Source organism: Polyodon spathula, chromosome 4 (assembly GCF_017654505.1).
Source record: "Polyodon spathula isolate WHYD16114869_AA chromosome 4, ASM1765450v1, whole genome shotgun sequence".
Classification (NCBI taxonomy): domain Eukaryota; kingdom Metazoa; phylum Chordata; class Actinopteri; order Acipenseriformes; family Polyodontidae; genus Polyodon; species Polyodon spathula.
In genome coordinates, this window is record NC_054537.1 from 3801261 (window position 1) to 3826807 (window position 25547).

At 38.6% G+C, this 25547-nt stretch overlaps 1 protein-coding gene across 1 annotated transcript in view; it reads right to left on the reverse strand.

The window, feature by feature from the left end:
• Window positions 1–25547, reverse strand: part of LOC121314067 (receptor-type tyrosine-protein phosphatase N2-like) — a 262494-nt gene that overhangs the window by 104806 nt on the left and 132141 nt on the right. Inside the window, exon 12 of the mRNA XM_041246887.1 lies at window positions 4067–4131. Coding sequence (XP_041102821.1) covers window positions 4067–4131 — 65 coding nt within the window. The remainder of the gene's footprint in view (window positions 1–4066; window positions 4132–25547) is intronic.

Consider the following 25547-nt stretch of genomic DNA (forward strand, 5'->3'; position numbering starts at 1 on the left):
GTTTACAGCAGTCGTGGGCTGACACACAGTGTGAATGGAGTCTTATTTTACTCAGTGTTGCTGCTGTATTCCATTTGCCAGCTTTTGAGAGGGTATGTGTAATGCCAGGCATGGAAATACAATACAGAAAAACATGAGGAAGGCAGACAACCAAAACCTTGTAAAAGAAGTGAACGGAGAAATGCTTGGGAATATTCATACATTTCACAGATTAAATGTTTAGACCTTTTGTGTAGTTATTTATGCTTTAAACTGTGACACACATTTCCAGTAAAAATAGACCTCTTGTAGTATTTACAGTCATAGTTTACATTTTGTAAGTAGTCCTTTGTTTTGTCTGCACCTCTCTTAAAACGTACCACCAAGGTTTGAGAAGTTTTAGGGGATTTCTAAATATCTGTGTATTTACAAACACCAGGCTCGATTCCATAAGGCGATTTTATTTTCTTCAGAATTGAAAACAGAGAGACAGAATCAGATGTGAGGTTCTGGTATTAAAAGATTTTCCCCTGGTCTTGTCAAGCCTAGCCTACCTGAAGCAAAACTGTCAATTCAGCAGCACATGTTCCTTGGGGAGATCTGTAAGCCTCAATCCGTACTAAATTGTTAATGCTGCACTGCTGTCCTGGTAACTTAAAAAAAAAAAAAGACAACTGGAATTGCAGTGGAAAATCACTTAGTTCTGTCCGTTGCCCTCAGCTAAGCTTTATTCCAGGAGAGGAGACCCCCCTTTACAATCCCCCAGCTTCACACTGAGAGGCTGTGATTGTGGAGAATTATTACAAAGCATTTACATGAACAGTTACAACCCTGTGTAGCAGTTTGGTTAACTCACGCAAAATAAAACTGTATACAACAAAAAGGGAAAGGATAGTTACTGGGAGGTTGACCCCAGAGAAAGACCCCAGCCTTGTGTTTGTGGTTATCTATAGCAGCAGTGCCAGGCACCAGCAGCAACAACTGATGCGCTGAACACCCCCAGTGCAATCCCAGCATGCCTCTGGCCTGCACGACTCGGAGTGAGACTAATTTCCATATCAAACCCAATTTGGATGAAATGACTTTGGTTTAAAAAGAAGCCAGTGCATCAATAGCTCCTTGATTAGATTTCCATCTCCAACCAGACAAATATGAATATTTATTACCATGAATGCAGATTTTCCTTTTTTTTTCATCACTCCAATCTTGAATATTATCCTGCACTAATTTTTGTAATGAAAATGTTGGCAACATAGTGTTTGTCCACAGACTGACAGTGCTTCAGATAATCCTGTTATTGTTCTATTCAAATGACAGCTTCCGTTCATTCATGTGTTAACGAGGGTTTAAATACTGTTTTCCATCGTTATAATCTAACATAGACTGGAAATTAAAACTGAAGACTATATTTGTGCACGCCATTGTAAAGTCGAATATGTTTTGCATTTATTTTACCGAGGGTTTATAGGTGCTTTAAACAATCAATACTCAAATAACATAATGCAAATCAAAGACTACCTCATTATACAGGAGTGGGCTTATATTTGTTAAGGAAGACACATTCAGTACATACAACACATTAAACAGGAACCTTTAAATCAATCTATCTTCTACAGTCTTGTGTTGGTGTGTTTTTAAAATAAACAGTATCACAACGTGAACAGACATGCCTAGTCCAGTAATGAATTAGTTTGGAGATGTGTCTTCATATTGACACACAATGGTTAAGGAGGAATATGTAGAAAAAAAAAAAAAAAGACATTAAAATTTGCCTTAACCAAGGCTTTAAAATCATTAGCAACACTGGCCTGGATTTCTTCTTCATTTGAGGTAAATAGCCCAGTTAAAGGGGCTCGCAGTATGATATTAAATACTGTGTAATTTAATACTAAAATGACAATATAAAATGGGTTCAATGAAAGAAAGCTTGATTATAACATAGTTATGTTACTCAGTTAAAGTTATGCCTGACTGCTTGACCCTTACAGCAAAGTGGAAAGTAGGGCCCATTACCCCTGGTCAGTTTTGTCATTATGCTGCAGATATTTTCATTCTTTCCTTTGTTTCAATATTAAACTAAATATTATATATAGGTATATATTATAGATATATATATATATATTTATATATATATATATATATATATATATATATATATATATAGGATATATCAGCTGATGCTTTGATATACTGAACACCAGGTTTTTATTGACTCTTAAACGTGTGTTCTGTGGCAGTAACAGCTATACACACAGTATACAATCTGCCATTAGATTACTAGCTCAACATATTCTTCAGATCCTGCAGCTTGTTGTTAATTAAGCACTGCCTTAGTCGATCAACATGATGGTATCCTAATGACCTACTGTGACCCCTGGGTGTATCTGGTTTATTTGTACAGTGTGGGTTATGTAGCATGGGTGATTTAAAATGTATTATGTGAACACATTGAAGTCACAATTGCTTCATGTGCAGACTGTGCCGGGGCCAGACTGAATGATTAGCACTGAATGTCCCGGCACAGCTGCTTAAAAGGAGCACATATTTCTCATTTGAGGTGAAACGTGAGTAAAGAGAACTGAAATAGAGAAATAAAAATTGCTATGCTTGCTGGTTATACACCAGCGCAATGATTTGTGTCTGTTTTGTCTGTCTGTTTTGGCCACCTGATTCGGTATGCCAACAGCTAGAATAATGTTACAGTGCTATAGTGTTGTGTGCTAGATCTGATATGTCGTGTTTTCTGTCCTTTCCAAAATGCAGCTCTGAGGTTAAAGGCTGTTTTTCTTTTCTTTTGCATCACTTGCTGATTCTTCATTATATCACAGAAGACATTCCTGCTGGTTTCGCTATTCCTATAGCATGCTGTTTCCCTGGAATGCCTGTTTTGATTGACAGCCTGTATTTGGCATGCAGTCACTGAGGCAGAATGACTATCGGATCAATAACAGAGAGCTGCTTAAAAAAACTGGCATCAAAACCCAACTTTCTCTACCAACAGGAACAAGCGTTGCCAAGAAACAGTTAGAGCCAATATCAAACCAAGTACGGAATTGAATAAAACATTTCTACACACCTACCTACCTAGCTTTTACTATTTAAAAACGACAGCCAAATACATTTCTTATTTCCAAATGCAAAAATAAATAAATAGATATTCTTATTATTTGTGTTTACAGTGGTTTTGAAAAGATGTCTTTAAAGACTAACACATCCTTCGGTGGATCTCACATCTTTACTGTTTAATAGATCACGTGTATAAAAACAACAAACTAGAAAGCCATGGTCTGAGCTAACAAGGAAACTGTTACAAAGTGCTACAACAAACTGTCCTATAAAACTAGTGGAAAACGTATTCTTTGTGGAGGAAACTTTTCAGCCAGCACCTGCAAAACAGGCTAGAGCGCCCAATGAACACAAGAGCATTTTCTCTTAATTATAAGCTGCAAATACAGTACATATGTTTCATACACTGTAAAGCTTGCTGTGTATCGCTAATACTTACTACTACATCTTCCTGCTACATCTAGAAGTCCCTTCATAAACCACGTCCATATAATCACTGTGTTGTCTCTAAATTTCACAGCATGTCCAAAGTCCATGCAAGTAAAAACATAAAGCGGCATATGTCGTAGTTCCTAATACAAAGAAGTTTGATCATGTGGGATTGCCAGCAGACTGATATCGGAACTGCCTGACAGCTTTAAGAGAAGGCCTCAAACGTACATGATTAACTGCAAGACGGTTTTCCCTCTCAGATTCTCAGAGTGGAATAAACCTAACCTTGTTCGTTCTGCAGCTTGAACACTGATCATCGCCATGCCTTGCCAATAGAACATGGTTCTGAAGCACTGTACAGTTTCACAAGAAGATCCAGTAGTAATGTGAGAGCTACGTTTTAAATCATCTTAAAGATGCAGTAGCAACAGGTGTACTGAACTTCACATTATTATTATTATTATTATTATTATTATTATTATTATTATTATTATTATTATTATTATTATTATTATTATTGCTATTAATAGTAGTAGCAGTCCCATACTGAAACACACTGAAGCAGCAAATAGAAAATATATAAACTCACATCTCCCATTCCAGCTTGCAGAATTTTCACTCCAGTCTCCTTTTCAATCTTCTCCTTCTGTGCCACTGCAATGCAAGAGAAAACAATCAGTCACCCAAACCTGGTCAGTCTGGCATTCCAGGAAGGAAAGTGGTTCTGGTACAGCAGCACCTTTGACACGTAGAGGATGTGACTGAGCATCAGACTACAGTCTCCAAGTATTAAAGTACTCAGCTACTGGAGCTCACTGCAAGCACAACGGATCAGTTTTCATGTGTTATGCCGCAGCTATAGTTGGTTTATACATTAACATGTATTATACTAGTTACTTTGGAAGATAATCTAAGAAGTTGCCAGTCAAGCAGTACTATATATTCAATGGCAGTATCAAGTTCGTGTTCTGAAATACAATGCATTGGCCTTCAGCATTAACCCCTATGAAGATTTGAACCAGTCTTTTTATATATTGTATGTGTGTTCTATTTATTAAATTACAGTAATGCAGTCTGATCATGTGTGCCACTGGCAGACTTCCTCAACACGTCATCACTGTCAATGGGTATGAGGTATAGGAGGGTTCAATGAAGTGAAAATCTAAACGAGCTGCTAGGCTCAGTTTCACAGTGAAAGGTATTTTCTCCATCTCCAAAACAAGTACTATAAGAAGCCCCAGACCAAGGTGTGTATAGTGTGCTATATTGCACTGCACAGATGTTTGAAAGGTCACTGGAGTTTATAGCATACCTAGACACCTGCAGACCATTCAGGTAACATATGCCTTATAATCCAATAACTGTTGATTTCATCTACATTTGTAGTGTGTGATCAGTAGGAGGACCCTCTGAATGGGTGTGCCCTGGTTTAAATTCCATCCCGTCGCTTCTAAAAACTGAAACCCTATTTTACCTTCCATAGTTTTCCCTGTTCTGCTAATCATTAACCTGCAGGGGATTTTGTTACTCAAGCTAACCAATATTTTAGAATTCTTGTTGCATTGTCTTTCATTGTAGTAAGAACATATATTACTGCTTTAATATCCAAAACATTGAAAAATGTTTCACAAATATGTGGAGTGTATCCTTCTTATATTACCATCCATATTGTACTACAGCTGTATAAGAAACAATGCTGTAATCTCAGAAATACACACGTCCAAATGGAATGCGTTTACTGTGCTTGTCTGTAAGGATCAGAGTTGTGGGTGATGTTGTCTTTTATCATGGGAGATCCTAACACATACTACATTACAAAATGGTTCAGTTGCAAATCAATGCAAACAGCTTATTTGAACTCTGTATCGCCCATTCAAATAGAGCAATGCATAAAAGCCTTTTCTTTGTTTCCATGTGAATGCATCAAAGTGGAAAAAAAATAAGTCCTTTAAAATCAAATGCCCCAGATGAAGGATATGCAAATTACCTGGAAGAGCTGAACCCTATAATGTTCTCACAATTCTGCAATTGCTAATTTAATTAGTATTTTAATTTATCAGAATAATTCTTTGCACTTGCCAATTTATGCAGTATTCCATATAATTAAGCATGCAGCTTCAGAGGAATAATTTGGTTGGAGCTTTTCATAGTGGTTAGTCTAACCTGAATGGATCCATGCTGTCTATTCTGTGATCAAAATAACAATAGGGACAACTCAATGGCTTCATCAGGAAGCATCTCGGGAGATCTACAGAGAAGACTATGCAGCTCAGACAGAATTATACATCCAGACTGACCACGGCTAAAAGCCAGCATAGTGCAAACCAAAAGGTGCAACAAACACATTCAGCTTTTCATTAAAATTAATTCCCCAATTTAGCATATCAAAATTATATATATACACTTTTTAATATCCAGCAGAAGCATGCAATAGAAGCAACAAGGAATTGCTGCTGTGAAACAGTGCTTGATCAAAACACAGCGCAACCCTCACGGCTGCCATTAACGTGATGATCGCACATTATATGGGACGTGTGAATAAGACATAATTGACTTGTTCACACCAGCATAAGTTAATGTTTGCTCATTTTCACATTAAGAGATGTTTATCACCTCATCACCAAGCGGTTGGAGACCCCATGGTATAAGAATGTTACCCAAGAAGTCATTTCACCATTGTAGACTATTACCAAGTTTATCTTGTAATAGAGTCGAGTACATATTTATCAGAACACCACATTGCTTCTGTAGTTGTTGTGCATATGAAATCAAACCACAGGAACTGAAAATCTTAGAAAATTGTCAAAATAAGCAATTAGCGGGTTTCCTAATTTAATTGATGACTTTAATAGGCCACCACACATGCAATTCACTTCACATAGTAAAAGAAAAGGAACACATAGCCACCAATGTCAAAATGCAGGAGACTTTTAACAACTTGTTTAAGATGCCTAATTAAAGCACAAAGTGGTTTAACATTTTCACACACGGATGGCTACTGCTTCTATATCACAGATTATTGACTGAAAATGGAAATTCTCACACCCTGAGGTTTTCATGAAGGTAGGTATATAAAGGATATACATGACACATCTTGAGGTGCTGTAATAAATATGCACACTACTGTTACCACATACTTGATTAAAGTCTCTGCAGGGTTAAGAAGAAGAAGAAGAAGAAGAAGAAGAAGAAGAAGAAGAAGAAGAAGAAGAAGAAGAAGAAGTTGTTTAAAAAGACATTTTGAGAACCCCAATCCCAGAAGAGGAAGGCTCTACTGTGGCATTGCTTCTGATACCCAAGACCTGGATTCAATAAGCTAGTATGTCAGTCTTAAGAACATAAGAACATAAGAAAGTTTACAAACAAGAGGAAGCCATTCGGCCAATCTTGCTCGTTTAGTTGTTAGTAGCTTATTGATCCCCGAATCTCATCAAGCAGCTTCTTGAAGGATCCCAGGGTGTCAGCTTCAACAACATTACTGGGGAGTTGATTCCAGACCCTCACAATTCTCTGTGTAAAAAAGTGCCTCCTATTTTCTGTTCTGAATGCCCCTTTGTCTAATCTCCATTTGTGACCCCTGGTCCTTGTTTCTTTTTTCTGGTCAAAAAAGTCCCTTGGGTCGAAATTGTCAATACCTTTTAGAATTTTGAATGCTTGAATTAGGTCGCCGCGTAGTCTTCTTTGTTCAAGACTGAACAGATTCAATTCTTTTAGCCTGTCTGCATATGACATGCCTTTTAAGCCCGGAATAATTCTGGTCGCTCTTCTTTGCACTCTTTCTAGAGCAGCAATATCTTTTTTATAGCGAGGTGACCAGAACTGAACACAATATTCAAGATGAGGTCTTACTAGTGCATTGTACAGTTTTAACATTACTTCCCTTGATTCAACACTTTTCACAATGTATCCGAGCATTTTGTTAGCCTTTTTTATAGCTTCCCCACATTGTCTAGATGAAGACATTTCTGAGTCAACAAAAACTCCTAGGTCTTTTTCATAGATTCCTTCTCCAATTTCAGTATCTCCCATATGATATTTATAATGTACATTTTTATTTCCTGCGTGCAGTACCTTACACTTTTCTCTATTAAATGTCATTTGCCATGTGTCTGCCCAGTTCTGAATCTTGTCTAGATCATTTTGAATGACCTTTGCTGCTACAACAGTGTTTGCCACTCCTCCTACTTTTGTGTCACCTGCAAATTTAACAAGTTTGCTTACTATACCAGAATCTAAATCATTAATGTAGACTAGGAATAGCAGAGGACCTAATACTGATCCCTGTGATACACCACTGGTTACCACACTCCATTCTGAGGTTTTTCCTCTAATCAGTACTTTCTGTTTTCTACATGTTAACCACTCCCTAATCCATGTACATGCGTTTCCTTGAATCCCAACTGCATTCAGTTTGAGAATTAATCTTTTATGCGGGACTTTGTCAAAAGCTTTCTGGAAATCTAAATAAACCATGTCATATGCTTTGCAATTATCCATTATCGAAGTTGCATCCTCAAAAAAATCAAGCAAGTTAGTTAGACACGATCTCCCTTTCCTAAAACCATGTTGACTGTCTCCCAGGACCCTGTTACCATATAGGTAATTTTCCATTTTGGATCTTATTATAGTTTCCATAAGTTTGCATATTGTAACGACCCCGGCGATGGCAGCATCCTGGACGTTGTGTTTGTCTTGTTTGTTACGTCCTGTTAAGGTTCAGTGTATTGTGAGGGTACGGGGCACGCCGTTAGTGTATGTCTGCGTGTGTGTGTGTGTGTGCACAGTGGGCGGTTCCCCTGGAGGCTATAAGTAGGAGGGGGGGGGAGCCGCGAGCGGGAGAACGCGGGTGAATGTCTGAGTGGAGAGAGACTGCGAGAGATGGAGAACTAACTGAGTGCTTATCAACGAAGCAGAGTGCGGTGTAAAAGAGAGAGATACAGCCGTTTATTATTTTGGCGTGAACCCCGGCCCAAACAGGGTTTCGTTGTGTTATTAAAAAATAAATAAAAGTACATGGAACCTCATCTGGTCTCCCCCGAGTCTTTCTCACCCCCATAGCACAAAACGCTACAATATAATAGAATTCAGGCTTACTGGTCTGTAGTTACCTGGTTCAGTTCTGTTTCCCTTTTTGTGGATCGGTATTATGTTTGCAATTTTCCAGTCTGTCGGTACCACCCCTGTGTCAAGAGACTGCTGCATGATCTTGGTTAGCGGTTTGTAAATAACTTCTTTCATTTCTTTGAGTACTATTGGGAGGCTCTCATCTGGCCCAGGGGATTTGTTTATTTTAAGAGCTCTTAGTCCCTTTAACACTTCTGCCTCGGTTATGCTAAAGTTATTTAAAACTGGATAGGAACTGGATGATATGTGGGGCATGTTGTCCGTATTTTCCTTTGTAAAAACTTGTGAAAAGTAATCATATAATATATTTGCTATTTTTTTTTCTTCATCTACGATTTTGCCATTTGTATCTCTTAAACATTTAACCTCCTCTTTGAATGTTCTCTTGCTGTTGTAATATTGGAAAAACATTTTGGAATTTGTTTTAGCCCCTTAGCAATGTTCATTTCTATTTCTCTCTTGGCCTTTCTAACTTCCTTTTTGACTTGCATTTGTAGTTCCGTGTACTCTTTCTGTGTACTTTCTTTTTGGTCCTTTTTTAATGCTCTTGTCTCCATAGACTTTCTAGTAGAGCAGTGGGAAGGAGGAGTCAAGGTTCATTAACACACAGGATATTCAGCATGAGGAATTTCAGGTGAAACAAACCAGGAACACACAAATCAAAGAAATTCTAAAATACTGTACGTGAAAGTCATCAAATCCAGCTTTAAGGGAAACACAAGGCCTGTCAAGAGAAACATTAAAAACAATCAATAACCAGGAGGAAGCATGCTATTAGCTGACCATTAATAAGCAGATATAATGAGTTTCTATTGGTTTAATCAGAGCTTCATTACATTCAAAAGACAATTGATAAACAGCAAGAGAAACACAAGCTTCCCTCAGTGCTTGTTTTCATTCACATTTGAACTTTCTTTCATTTTGCATCTAAAGCTGGAATCTGACAGGGACTGTTTATAAGGAAATGATAGGGACTTTAATTGGAGCCTGCTGGATGAAAATTAGTCAATAAAAAAGGTCAGAAATAATGTTTTTCCTTTGAGAAAGCAACATAGAGAAAGGCCACTGTTTCTGCCTCTCTGCTTTAAAAATGATGAAACAATTGGTAATAAAGCACTCAAAACACCGGGTCCTCTCACCACGCTGTGTTCTCTAGCTGGAATGGGTATTAGGTACACGGTCCTCTCACCACGCTGTGTTCTCTAGCTGAAATGGGTATTAGGTACAGGGTCCTCTCACCACGCTGTGTTCTCTAGCTGGAATGGGTATTAGGTACAGACCCCTCTCACCACGTTGTGTTCTCTAGCTGGAATGGGTATTAGGTACAGACCCCCCTCACCACGTTGTGTTCTCTAGCTGGAATGGGTATTAGGTACAGGGTCCTCTCACCACGCTGTGTTCTCTAGCTGGAATGGGTATTAGGTACAGACCCCTCTCACCACGTTGTGTTCTCTAGCTGGAATGGGTATTAGGTACACGGTCCTCTCACCACGCTGTGTTCTCTAGCTGGAATGGGTATTAGGTACAGGGTCCTCTCACCACGCTGTGTTCTCTAGCTGGAATGGGTATTAGGTACAGGGTCCTCTCACCACGTTGTGTTCTCTAGCTGGAATGGGTATTAGGTACAGACCCCTTTCACCACGCTGTGTTCTCTAGCTGGAATGGGTATTAGGTACAGACCCCTCTCACCACGCTGTGTTCTCTAGCTGGAATGGGTATTAGGTACAGACCCCCACGCTGTGTTCTCTAGCTGGAATGGGTATTAGGTACAGACCCCTCTCACCACGCTGTGTTCTCTAGCTGGAATGGGTATTAGGTACAGACCCCTCTCACCACGCTGTGTTCTCTAGCTGGAATGGGTATTAGGTACAGACCCCTCTCACCACGCTGTGTTCTCTAGCTGGAATGGGTATTAGGTACAGGGTCCTCTCACCACATTGTGTTCTCTAGCTGGAATGGGTATTAGGTACAGACCCCTTTCACCACGCTGTGTTCTCTAGCTGGAATGGGTATTAGGTACAGACCCCTCTCACCACATTGTGTTCTCTAGCTGGAATGGGTATTAGGTACAGACCCCCCTCACCATGTTGTGTTCTCTAGCTGGAATGGGTATTAGGTACAGACCCCTCACACCACGCTGTGTTCTCTAGCTGGAATGGTTATTAGGTACAGGGTTCTCTCACCACGCTGTGTTCTCTAGCTGGAATGGGTATTAGCTACAGAACCCTCACACCACGTTGTGTTCTCTAGCTGGAATGGGTATTAGGTACAGACCCCTCTCACCACGCTGTGGGTTTTCATATTTGTCAGATTTTTTTCTTTCTTTTTTAATGTATGTTATATTTTAGGGGTCTATTCAACCGATATTATCATATCTTAATACCACAGCCTTTCAAATGTATACAAAAAAAGTTTTCCATTTTTGTACTGAAAGAAACACATTAAAGAAACTGACTTAAACTGAATTGCAGTGGTGCTGGTACAAAGACCCAAAATGAATTTGATCAACTGAATGAGCCCCAGCTAGTCTAAATAAATAAAAAATGTCACCTTACACAATAATTTGCACATCATGTTATAGTGTTTTTTTTTTTGTTTTAATAAATACATATTAGATGTAATGTGAATGGTCACTCTGTCTTTATGTCCAGAGAGTTGGGACACATCAAACACAGAAATCAAGAATCAGACAGAATGTTCTCTGTATTTCTCCATAACCTGCCTTAGAAATATAATTGTTTTATCTATTATTAGCTTATTTTTGTAATTTTGTATTTTATCATTCTTATTAATTTCCTGATTTTTTCAATGTTTTTTTTAAAATTTTTGTATTGTTTTTAATTATTATTATTATTATTATTATTATTATTATTATTATTATATGCATTGTTACTTTGCAATTTTTACTACTTCTTGATATTGCATACTGAGATACTGTGTGAAAGGCGCTATATAAATAAAATAAATTGAAAATTTAATCCGGGTCGTAAGACAACTTCCAAACGAAACTCAAAAAATAAATACATGCCAGGTCTTAAGGTGGCATGACTGAAAGAGCACATATAATCAAATTCCTGAACCGTAATAGTCATTATTCTGGTACAACTGAAAATACACCACCCTGAAAAATGATTTGTTTTCCTAGAAGGTGATTCAGCTTAGTGTAACCACATGCCTTTGAATTGATCTAAATGACTGCACTTTAGATTTCAAGGACATAAACCAGCACAAAGCAGGCCACCTGAACGTGCTGTAAACTGTAACACCAGACCAGTGGAGAAGCCCCTTCCTTGTCTGTGGAAGAACAATAAAACATGTTGGAAGTACGGTAATATTTATGACAGGCTGTGTAAATGTGGATGTCAAAACCAATTTTCAAGTCATTTTTCAAATGATTTTAATTAGATATTGTTTTCGGTCTCACTTGCATTAATTTAATTTCTGATATCAACATTTCAGCATTCAATCTGTTCAAATGATTTTTTCACGCTGCCCTTATTGCCTCGAGAAATTTAAAGTGCAAGATGAAGCATAAGCAATATGAGACTCTCAGCTTCACAAAGACAATATGCAATATCCAATACAATTAAAAGCAGGGACACCTGGGGCATGGACCTATTACCTCTCTGCAGAAACTGAAGAGACACACTTTGTCAGATTGTGTCTAACTAACGATACCAGAGAGGAAATCACATGAAATCCCTTTACACTTTTGGTTTAAGGCCTTAGAAACCCTACGCAGGGTTAATGAAAGTTCATTAAGCCAAAGACCATATTTGCACAACAAAACCCCTGAAAGCAGACAGGGCAGCTGTGCTTGTTCTGAGGTTTCTACAGTACAGGAAGCGTAGTACATTTGTGTTTTCTGGGGTCTCTTCAAACGTAGGAGGAACTGAGCTCAAAATACATTTACTGATTATGAATGTAATCAAGAGAGAAATCAAACACTCCATTTCTTATGGCTGAGCTGGAAATGATGCTTTCAGTCTCAAGCGCTCTTTAGAAGTGCCCTGGATCTTTAGCTGAACAGAGGTGTAGTGAAACAACACAACACAAAGAACAATGGGTGTATACAATTCCAGTTATCTTAAACAATGTACATGTCTTGTTGTTAAGATTTACTTTGTAACATTTTCTTGGAAAAACTTTTCTGTTTGACCTCTCAGTAGACAGCCATCTTTAGAGCCTGGAGGAAAGGCTACCCTCAGGATCCCCAAGGCTTCCTCCTACCAGGGAGTAGTGGATTTTTCCTCTTCATTTCCTGCTCTGGGGGGCGGGCCCGTGTTTCAGCTGCTTACTTTTCATTCACGTTTTTCCTATTTTTGGGGGTAGGTCTCATTGCGCCACGGCAGCTGTTACGTCAACCATTTGTTAACCACTTGTTTCTATTTTCTAGTCATGGTTTGGCTGCCTTGTCTTTTGGGGGGAGGTGGCCCTGTGAGCCAATTCCTATTCGCGGCACTAGACTAATGTCATCATGTTTCACTAGCCAGCCAGCACAGCAGATAGCTGTCAGCACCCACGGACAAGGACTCCGGCCAAATTCACAAAAACTACAGATCTTTACAAAGAAATGTACGCCTTTACATTCAGTACATTTGAAGTAAATAATGAATTTGTTTTAGTGCAATACAAGACTGTATGTTTCCTGCACTTATACAGGTTAACCTCACCAGCTTTACACTTGAATTGAACAGTTCAATCGGTTACTGAGGAGCCCACTTGCTTCTCAGAGGGTTTTTTTAAATGTATTTTTATTGTGACACATAATACACTCATAATACAGTTTGTTTGTTTGTGTTAAGGGATTAAAGTCTTGCTCTTTCTTTCTCCTAACCCACATTCACAATTGATCTGGAGACTGATGATAAATCCCATGATAATTGAAAAAGCCTGGATTTAAACTCGCAGCCTTCTAATACAGAGGGCTTTAACACTGAATTGCTTGACACACGTGCACTATATAGGTCATGCTGCTTTATCATTATATATGTAACCTTGACACCTACCATGTGTCACGGATAGACTCAAAAAAGTTTCAGAATGGATGCTTCTGACTTTCACACTTTTAAAATCTGTAAACTGTCAATGATCGTTTAATGTATTTATTACTTATCTAACTCAATTAATTGACCTGATGTTAAAGATTTTCATGAGATAATTCTGCATGCAAAACTAAAACTGCAACCAACAACGTACAGTGAATGAATGACAAATGTATTATAGACAGTGGTGTGGTCCTAAATCTGAACACCACTAAAATACTGATGTTCTTAAACAAGATTATTAAAATTCACATTTTATTTATAGTAACACATATATAATAAGTAATGCATTTATCTAATTTCCACAGTGTGTCTTTCTCCAGCTTTGTTTGTTAATTGGTGTACTGTTGCTGTCGGTTTCGTCAGCATGTTTAGCATTCTAAAAGAAGTAGTTTGTAATAGAAGTAGTGCCTAGTGCTGTTTTCATTGCATCGACAGGACTACTGACTGAGTTAGAGAGTTGAGCGTGAGATGGGAGTTATGTCTTAGCTTGCCTATTATGCAGGTTCAGGCTCAACTACAACACACCACTGATTATAGAAGAAATGCAGCCCAGCGTGGAGAAGTCTCATTGCCAAGTCATAGATCAACACTATGAGTGATGTGTAGTGGAAAAGACCAGTGCCTGGGCTCAAATCCAGCTTGGTGGTATCAACCTTATCTTCGATGGACACTCAGTAATCATCCACGATCATTTGGCACAACAGGGAATCTGCTTGGGGTGGTGCTGAATCACTAGGTCAGAATTAAGGTGCATCTGAGAAGCTTCTTGTGCATCTTACTTGACTGTATCAAACAAGTCTCTCACCAAACCCCAAATAAAAACATCATTGCAATACCTCACTTGCCATAGCTGGAATCGGTCTTTGCAATCCAGGTAGATTCCCTGTGCTGTGAAAATGCTCTAAACAATCTAGCTGTGGCTTATCTAGACGGGGTATAGGTTGATCAACCCCTTTGTCTAATACCTGCAAGGCCAATAGAAACTATAGTGCCAATAGTGTTCCAGCATGGAAGGATCACAATGTGAGGGCGTTTTATAGATACAGTACACTTCAATCACAAATCTTTAAAAAAATACATATTTATCGAAAGCATAGAGATGAGTATTACCTGTTGGGTCCCAAACATGGCTATAATGTCATTCATTTGTTCATAAAGCACTGATGGGCGAATATAAACTTGCACACACTGATTTCAACTGTTCCAAAAGGTAGAGATTTCCATGAAATTATACCCTTTCAGTAATGTTGAGTAAAATGCTATGCACTTACTAGGAATTTAAATTCAAGTATAGATTTAGATTTTCCTTTTAAGATTACTAAAAGAGAAATCCTTTTGGCAGAGTGCTTCGATGCCGGTTTTAAGAATGTTAATTTAGAAGTAGATTTTTAGTTTGCACTCCAGACTTCTAAAGAGCTGGAAGAATGAAGTAACTCTTCTATATCAATATACTAGCAAGGCCCCTATGCACACAAGGCTACTTAGAAAATCAATTCCTGGTTTCCTCAAAGAAAATGAAAATATAAAAAAAAAAAAAAACGATACTTGTCGTTGTCACAGGTAATCTGAAATGTATTACAGCTTTGAATCATGAACACTTTGCTAGCCTGTCATTTTCCAATATATAGAAAAACCTCTCTTTGTATTATTTTACTCCAGTATGATCTTTAGAAACTGGTCAAAACAATTTAGGAATTCAATAGTGATAATACTTTTACATTTAAACTAATTTGTAATTTCAACTTATAATCAATGCTATTGTAATATAAGTACTGTCATAGTAAGTTGCTACTGACAGGTAATGGCATATTTAATTAACTAGTAGAAGCACATGCAGACACCTAAATGACTGTCTGAGTATCCAAAACCACAGAGTGTCAGATACTATGATCTTTACTACGATTTCGATCACCCTTTTTTAACAGCGGTGGAAAACATAAAGGCTTCTGATCTATATCCCAGAACATCTCTAGTTCTGAATCCAATCACTCGCTGCTGGATCGAGCTCAGGTCAGTGAAAAGAATCGACAAGGACGGGTTCCAAGTACTTAGCCATTTAAATGAATCCGTTGAGAAGAGTGACCAAAGAAATAAGCCCTGAGACTTTTATTTGCCATCACATCTAGAAGCTTTGATAAATCTAGATGAACATATTAAAAATACAAAGTACAAACATAAATACATAGAAACAAAATTGCTATCAAAAGATGTCCACCAAGAACCCTTAAGAGGTATATACAAGCATGGTAAAGCAAAAGAACATGGGGGTCTTGCAAAGGCAACCACCCCCCCAGCTTTATAACATTACCACTTGTATAGTATGTCTCGGTTGATCTAGCTCCATGTGTACTGCTTTCCTATGCCATTAAACTCTCTGCACTTGAGCACATTTTACTGCAAATGGCCCTTTGCACATTACATGTGTTACAGCAACATTAAAGACTCTAGAATCCACTCCTGATGAGTTTTTAAAATTTGAATAAAAATTATAAAACAACGATGGAGAACAGCTTTTACTAAAGGATAAAGCAACATGCTGGTAGATCCCTGCTCACAAAGTGTGTGTAACAAGCCTGTTCAGGGCTTCGAGAGGATATGGGACCTCACAGGCCACGAGAGCGCAGGTCAGAAACCCGAGAAGCCCCTCCCAGGCTTGATTACACACACTTATCTATTCTCAGTTCTTTATTATATATGGAGAGTTAAAATCGACCAAACACACAAACACAAACGTTTTAAAGCTAAAGATATAACTTTGTTTTTTTAACAAACATTAATTGTAAAGCTGAACATTTGATTCTGCTGAGGATTATGATAAATGTTAATGTTAATTGATGAATTTATGTGCCTTTGTGTCTGTGTTCCTGAATAAAACTATTCACCTCAGCCTCCCTGACAGCTAGAAATCTTGAGTCTGCCATTTTTTTGCAGTTTGTTTAGAATTCTGACAGGTGATGACATCACTGCCGTGGCCTGTAATCCACACACTTACATGGCACTAATAAAACTGGCAGCTTCACCAAACTCTATGGGAGATTACAACTCTCCATATATAATATAAATATTAACACTCAGTTACAGTACGTGGTTGTGAGGATTAACAATTTCTGCAGTCCAGTACATATATAACAACACAGATTTAAAGAGTACGCAGCTTCTTGTTTTATTATTACTGTTCCTCAACTCTTTTTAATCCTTGATAAAGACTCAGATTATATAAAAAGCAGAATTATCAGTTGCAGTGCTCTGAACTCATACAATATACAGTGCTATTTATAATTCAGTCTGCAACAAATCCAACCACCTGTGAACTCAAAGCATTGATCAAAAATGACAGTTTCAGAGAGACATCCCTTCTGGCTTGGAGATATATGTATATAAAATATCTTCAAGACACTGTCTATAAATATTGCATTGCAAATCAGCAGTACCCTCTTTCCCATCTTACTTTTACTGCAGCAAAGTGCTAAACCTGCCAATCAAATGGAAAGGTGCATTTAGTTTCAGGCAGTATAATGGTGCAATATAACATGCTGTAAATATAGCTTAAACTGCTGCAAATGTTTACAGTGCATTTAAATTTAATCGCATTGCAGTCTTTGTCTTTTACATCCAGGTAGGCTTAGATGTTGTTGCTTACAGAAACATTCACATTATTATGCCACAAAGGTCCAGATCAGGTTAGGAAATTAAAGTCACATCACATACTGTCTATGGACTGGGGGTTAGGCAAGATTACATGTTTAGACCAGCGAGTCCCACAAAATTCTTTGGCCATGGCTGTGCATTGCCATGATCCAACAGTTATTTTAAACCTAATCCTGCTGTAGCTACTTGTGTAGTCCATGTATGTTTCTAAACAACAAGACAATATACAACTCAATGCAAGATCCTTGAGAACGAAAGCAGTTTTGTGTAGCTGTGTTTATGCTAACCTCTGATCTACACATACATCAACAAGCAGACAAGCATGCTGAGGCTGAGAGGACTCTTCTGCTTGTTTACGTGCCTCCTTGTCCTGCCTACCATTCTCTTTCAACATGTTAGCAGTAACGAACCATTACTGTAGCCTAAAGTAAGATTAGCACAGAGCAGCACAACAGCCGTTGAAATGTGCAGTAGATAAGCTTAGAACTGCAAGCTGGCTCTGACGGTTCACTGGTAAACAGCCCCTGACATGTGAACTGCAAATCAAAATTATAAATGGAGCGTTTCTTGCAAGGCCATTTCTTTTTCCATTATGACTATTGCTTAGGTATACAGCTGAAGAGAAACCCGCTAGCGAGCTTGCCAGACTGAGACTTGTTTTATTAGAACTGCTGCCAGCCACTCCCGAGGAATTGTTTTTAAATTCCGTTTTCACCAGCAAGCAGGAAACAAAAATAGAAGCTACAGCGTTTACATTTTTCAATGTATTTTATTTATATAGTGCCTTTCATACCACAGCATCTCAAAGCGCTTTGCATGTCGACTAATACAGAACGAAGTATGCCGTATCAAGAAGTCGTAAAAATAGAAAACAACAACAATAATAATAATAATAATAATAATAATAATAATAATAATAATAATAATAATAATAATATCAGCAATAATACAAGAAAAGAGGAGATTAATAAGAATGATACATAAAACACTAAATTGCAAAAATAAGCAAATAAAATGGATAAAAACAGTAACATGTGTAAGTCTGGTTAAAAAGGCTAAACTATACAATTAAGTCTATAATCTTGACTTGAAACTATTGATATCACCTGATATCACAGTCTGTCATATTGACTGTCTTGTCCATTGTGACTGGAACTGACGCAGCTTAAATGCATGTGTACTACAGGATGCATGCCAGGAATGCTGTTTGCATAGTAAAATGAATCAGCCATGTGAGGGACCAGTGAAATCCACACAGACCGGCCTGCTGCACATATAGTAATGACTTCCAAAGGGCACTGCAGCCCAAGAAAGGGAAAGGACTACCCAGACAAAAGTCACGGATAAACAATCTGTAAACCACTTTAAAGCTCCCAGTCTTTGATGCACTAACCCTCCCTGAGTACCTAAACCCTCACACTTAATTAATGAGGAACTGAAACAAGCATGAATCCCATTATGGACACGGAACTTTACTTACTTATAATCAACTGAGGGGCAATTGAATTAAAAATAAAGAAACACACCAATGCATTTTTAAAATCCCTGTTCTATGGTGACTTTCTATTAAAATGTTCAGAGGAACGGTAGTGAGAGTCATAATCAATGCCTTTATCTTCTGATTCTACCATTTGATTTCCTGTGTAAGAAGGTATAGACGAATTTCATATGCTGTGTACCAGTGCAATTTGTCTTTGTGCTGTCCTGTATATATTATGTGTTAACTGAGCATATTAAACCGCATGCAGTGCCACGAGGTTGTGCTGCAGGTAATTTGTACCATTACGTCTTGTCTTTAATTCCAGTACTCTGGGACTCCAATCAAGAGTCTTTCTCACTTGTCATGTACATTAGGGGCTCTTCGGTGTGATCGTCCTCTTCAAATACACGCTGAACGACATGTTTCTAATGAGATCTCCAAACATGGGCTATGAAGAATATGAAATGTGGGCATGCCTGGAAACCCTGAGCAGGCTGCTAGGCAGCTTTGGCTTGTCCCGTTGATTAATAGATTGTGGCTCTTGTGACATCGTGTGCACAATAGGCATCTTCATTTGAGAGGTGGTAATGCCAATTATTCCTGAGCTGCACAACCTGACTTGGGATACGTGAAGATAGCAGCGCTGCCAAAGTGATCTGAATTGCAAACACTGTCTAAAATGTAAAATGAAGCGGAGGATGCCACTGTTTCTAAAATAACTGTAATTTATAAAATGATTTATCATTACCAAACATCACAGGAAAAAAGTAATAGGGCTTTAAAGACACAGAGGGCAAGATTCTTAGAAAACCAAGTTATGCGACATCTTAGCTTAACAATAGTGAGCTATTTGCATGCTTAAATGGAGGGAATATGATCCCTCAATTTCAGATGATCCCTTTTCTAATAATGCTTTTTCCTGAGGAATTATCATTCTTACATGCAGGAAGTCTCTGTGTTTATCGATGTTCAAAGCTGCAAAGGAAAACTGTCTGCAGGAACCTGTACACATCTGCCCATCCATCCTGCACCATAGCTTGGAAGCAACATTTTCAATGTTCTTTTCTAATTGTTCTTTTCCTTCAGGAAAGTTAATAATACCTCTTCTCGAAAAGTAAAACCAGAAATGTGAAAACACGAGAACATTTCTCACCTGTGTACAGAAATCATTTTCCTGCTACAGGTAAGAAAGTCTTGTTCTAATCGTGTTTTTTGCTATCCTAGTTTGATCTTGTTTTTTAAGGTTAAATACAAAACATCCCACCCTTTCCTAGAATCACTTCCTTGTGATCTGCAAAGCACTGAGTTAAGATTAAGGATGTGCCACATTATATATGGTTTGTTATTTTTACCCTCCCCTGCACACTCAGTGCCCCCATTTGCAGTACCTGTTAAGACCAAACAAAACAGCTGTTTCCCTAATACTTTTTTTCTCACCTTTGGGCCACCGACAAGGTACTCATTATTATTATTATAAGTCAACTAATGTGTATGTCACCCACGATGACCTGCAGATTCTGTGACATTTCACCCATTTTGATGAAATAAACAAGCTGTGGCTGCCTCAGAAGCAGAACTAAAAGGGTCAGGATGCCTGTTTCCAAGGTTACACAGTCCATTGCGTTTCTTCTGCTGCATGGTTAACTACAGCAATACAGGACACTGTCCAACCATACAGTAACCTCAAATACATAATTGCAGCAGAGATCTTTAAAATGTATCCAAAATAAACATGGCAGATCTACAGACTGGCAGATAGATACTGTAGATAGATACTGTGGCTAACAGCTAAATCACATGTTAACATTATATTTTGACTAAGACCTTGCAGTATGGATCCCAGTAAAAATGATTTCTCTGGGTAACAGAAGTCAGGCAGCTAAGCAGGCTCAAGGTGACCTCATTACTGACATTTGTTCCAGTTGTCATTAGAAATCACACATCGTGTCACTCAAAACGGGAAGGGAATAAGAGGCGCTGACACCCAGCCCTAGTGAGCAGACACACAGAATTGTCATGATCCAGAATCTTCCAGCCACAAAATACAATACTGTATCATCTGCAATCCAACAGCATCTATCCTAGCATTATGGGTATTGAATAGCTCAGTGGTTAAAGCAGGCTGCACAGTGTGAGGGAACAAGGATGGCTAGAGCTGTACTTTTGCAGATTTCTAATTTTAATGTTACTAGCCTTGTTTTAATGTACTTTGCAACATACAGTGCATGTTAAGATTAGTAGAACATTCTGACAAGGGCTGTCTAATCACGGTGCTAGAGGGCAATTCCACTGCTTGTTTAACAGGTAAAATGATATAATTGAGGACTTCGGGGTCTGGATGGAGGTTTAATTGGTTCAATTAAACAATTTAAAACAGAGTTGAAACAAAGACCATGACTGGAAGGGCCAACTTTGGCCATCACTGATCTAAAAAGTGGTGCACCTGGCCCGTGACATCCATCTCTCCTGATCTAAACAGTGGTGCACCAGGTCCGAGAGATCCATCTCTCCTGATCTAAACAGTGATGCCCCTGGCCCATGACCTCCATCTCTCCTGATCTAAACAGTGGTGCACCTGGCCCATGAGACCCATCTCTCCTGATCTAAACAGTGATGCACCTGGCCCATGAGATCCATCTCTCCTGATCTAAACAGTGGTCCACCTGGCCTGTGAGACCCATCTCTCCTGATCTAAACAGTGGTCCACCTGGCCCATGAGATCCATCTCTCCTGATCTAAACAGTGGTCCACCTGACCTGTGAGAGCCATCTCTCCTGATCTAAACAGTGATGCACCTGGCCCGTGAGATCCATTTTATTCTGGGTTTTTTAATTCACCCTTAGCAGGTTATATTAACTAATCATGAGGACCAGAATTGTGCACTGCTGATCGAACTGTTCCTGTGAGTCACTTCAGCGCAATGCCAAACAAAGGTCCTATTTAGACATTTAAATTAAGGTGCTATTTAGACATTTAAATTAAGGTGCTAATTACACATTTAAATGAAGGTGGTATTTAAACTTGACAGAATACACCCAGTGATGCACAATGTTTAAAAAGAGAGTTTGAATGGACTATCCCAAAGTTCTGTGCTTATCTTGGTTCACATAATGTTTAACAAGCTATAATGTTGCTTCCCTAACAAACAAGGCTCAATAGTAACCCAGTGCCCTTGTAACACTAACAGAACAAGTATCAGCACATAACATTACCAGCCATGGTTTTGGAAAGCACATTTCCCAGTGGTGTTTTAGCAAACTGATTCGGCACACTGGTAATGACATTGCTACATGGCACTGCAATGCACTGTCACGGCACACAATTTACAGAGATAACAATATGTCAAAAATGATTTGTAAACTTAAAAAAAATGGAATGTGTTCCACTTTCACCTTCCATTGGGGTAGTTCTTATTATGTCTGCAATAGATATAAGCACTCAGATTTAAACGTGTTCCTGTGCCGAATACCATCCACCACCTTTTTATGCAGAAAAAACAGAAGTTTCAACTAAGAAAAGTCCGTAGAAAAATGTTCAGTGTAATATGCTGCTATCACATACCAACCCATGTGCAGCAACATTCACGTTTTTCTTTGTTTTTCTTTTAGACAACTGAATTCATAACACATTGGAATCCCCCTGCAGTGGTTATCCTTGGAGAAGGGCATTTTAATTAAACAGGCAAAATACACACACTGTTCTATATATAACACAGAGTTCAGTGCCAGGTACTAAAATCATAAAATGTAAGACTCTCATTACAAATAACAAACTGATAATATACAGGGACCAATATGAAAAACAAGTAGCTCCTATACAATGCATGCAATAACTCGATTTATATAAGTGTGGGTATATCTAAGTGCAATAACTCGATTTATATAAGTGTGACTATATTTAAGTGCAATAACACGCTTACCAGGACTGGTTTCCAATGTGTCTTTGTTTCCATTACAGTCCAGTGGTGTGCTGCTGAAATTCAGGATGGAGCTGCGCTTCGATACTTCAAGCAATACTGCCACCGATACAAGTTTTATAACAACTTTAACATGTCTATAATAACTTCAGATCTCTATCTTTAGCTGGTATTCACAGCTTGTATTGTAGCTTATATTATATTACTCTTTATAAACTCAAGTACAGTTTTGTTTTTTTATAATAATAATGACCTGTAATAGGAACTGTCTTTACCTGAGTCGAAATAAAGTGACAAGGCACTGTATGGAGTACTCAATATAAACTTGCGTAAAGGTATGCAAAAATGAGAGAGGCACGTTCCTATTTAAAAAATGTCAGAGGGCAGTACAGGTTTTGTTAAAGTGTAGCTAATAATCAGTGAACAACAAAATAATTGTATAAATGACCTAGAAGGAGGTGTTTTTGAGAACAAAGAACAAATAAATACAAATAAATCCCAGGGGGTGGGGGTGGGCATCAGGAATAAAGTACAGTAAAATAGATGTGAAAAGATGTAGGAGTGCTCTCCCTTGATTTCACCAACCGAAGCCAGTTACACATCCCAATCAGATAAATCGTCAGATTTAGCAGTGGTCTCTCCTGATTTCTTCATTAAGGGGACTTACTTAACAAGGTTAAGTAGTCTCTTTTAATAACAAGGCTTCTCTAACAGGTATTACGACACTACTGGGGCACAAGGAGGCTGGTGTAATTCCTTATTTAGCAGCCTGTGAGACGGCCGTAGTTGGGACGTCAGACCAGAAGAAACACACAGTACTGTGAGATAAAGTGATGAATGAATGCGCTGCTGCGTGGTTTATTTTTAAACGTACATAAAATAAAAGGTTGAACAAAACAAACACTGTTACAAAATAAACGGCGTGTGGGCCAAAACAAATAGACAGACAGACAAACAGTGGACGAACAGAACACAAGTACCGTGCTGGAACTTCCAGCACGCAATAGCAATTGTAACGCAATAGCAATCTCCTCTCTCTCAACGATTCTCCACTTCCCCACACACAACCCTGAGTGAATGAAAACATGCTGCTTTTATTCAGCTGTACCGAGACTCGATTGCTAATCAATCATTAATTGCATACAACTGCACGTGAATTAATCTAGTGAATTTCCCATGCTCACATATTATTACATTTTACTTGCACGTGAAGTGCTGTGCAATCCTCGTGCCTAAATACAAATATACATTTTAAACACTCATGTGCATAACCCATATTATATCCTGTGTATCAACTACAATCTGCCAACATTAACACACTACACACAACATACAACACAGAAATACACACAGGGGCGGGGCAACATTGCCACACACCCTTATCATCTAATTCGCATGCATTATATACAGAACATCATACTAATATACACTGAATACAGTTCTGCAAGTCTCCAGATTGTGGCTGCTGCTGCTGCTGCTCCACACTTTCCTGGAGGCACGAGTGAGAGGGAAGTCTGTTGCAAGTGGAGACACACGAGGGCAAAGAGATTCAGCACACGTCAAGATGTCCCTGGGAAGAGCTGTCTCACTTGTTTGCTTTTGTCTCTGCTTGGTATTCAAAAGAGTGCCCCGCCACGCTGTGCCTGAGGCAGCAGCTCCCACTTCGCCCTCCTCCTATCAAAGAGGCTTGGCTGTGTGACAGGAAGTCGCTGGGATGATGCCACATCCTAATTTACTGGAAGTTCTCAGCTGCTGTGCCGAGGATGGGCTGCTCAGCTTTCAAGCTTGTCTCCCCCGCGGGGAAGCCGGTAGAACTCGATTTGCTTCGGTCAAGAAAAAGGGTGCCACACGGAGAGACGTGCTTCTGCCAAGACCCTGGCGTTGAAATCAAGCCTGTGGTTCTGGCAGGCCCTTTAATTGCATGCATTCACGGGGGGCTGTTTCCTTCTGGCTGAGGACTTAACTGTCCTGCCAGATGAGGTGTGAACTGAGGCTTGCACAAGAAATCATGCTGGCCCCCAGGTCATACTGTCTGCTTCTGAAAGCAAAGATTCTTTCATTAGAATTATGTATACACGTCTGTGTTTCCATTAAGAAACAAAGCCCACCGTAAAGGGTTAATGCATGGATATACTGTATTTCAAACCTGGGACAGTATTTGTACGCAGTGTATAGTATACTTTATAAGGCATCACCCTGTTATGTGTTTGCCTTCATTTAATGAACCATCCACTAATCCCTTCCCTTTCTGACACACAACAATTCAAAATAAGTAGTGTGATGCTATCAGACCTGCTGTATAAACCTACTCAAATTTGAACCATGATTCAGCATCTCTCCTAGGGTGTAAATGCACTGTGTCTACTTCAAAACTGTTGTGGGGGATTACATCCTCTTAAAATTCTGCTGTAGGAACTTAACTCAATATTGACAGATGACTGATTCACGCATCGCTCCTTTGTGGGGGGACTTTTTTGTGGGGGATTACATTGCTGTTAAAAACAAAAATTATATAAATGCAAGTAACTGTAAAACCATCCATTCTGCACGTCTTACATTTCTGAGAACAGATTAAACAAGGAGGAAAAGCTAAAGTTGTTTTGAGTCTTTATCCTATGTATTAAAAAAAACTATTGAGTATTTGACCATGATTCCAGGCATATCTCCTAGGGATGCGGGTAAAACTTGCACTTTTGTGTCTACTTCAAAAAAAAAAAAAAACTGTTGTGGGGGGATTAAAAACATTCCTTTAAAAACAAAAAATATATATATATATTGTGGGAGCCATATATATATATATATTATATATATTTTTATCTATTATATAATATTATGTAATAGTATATATATATAT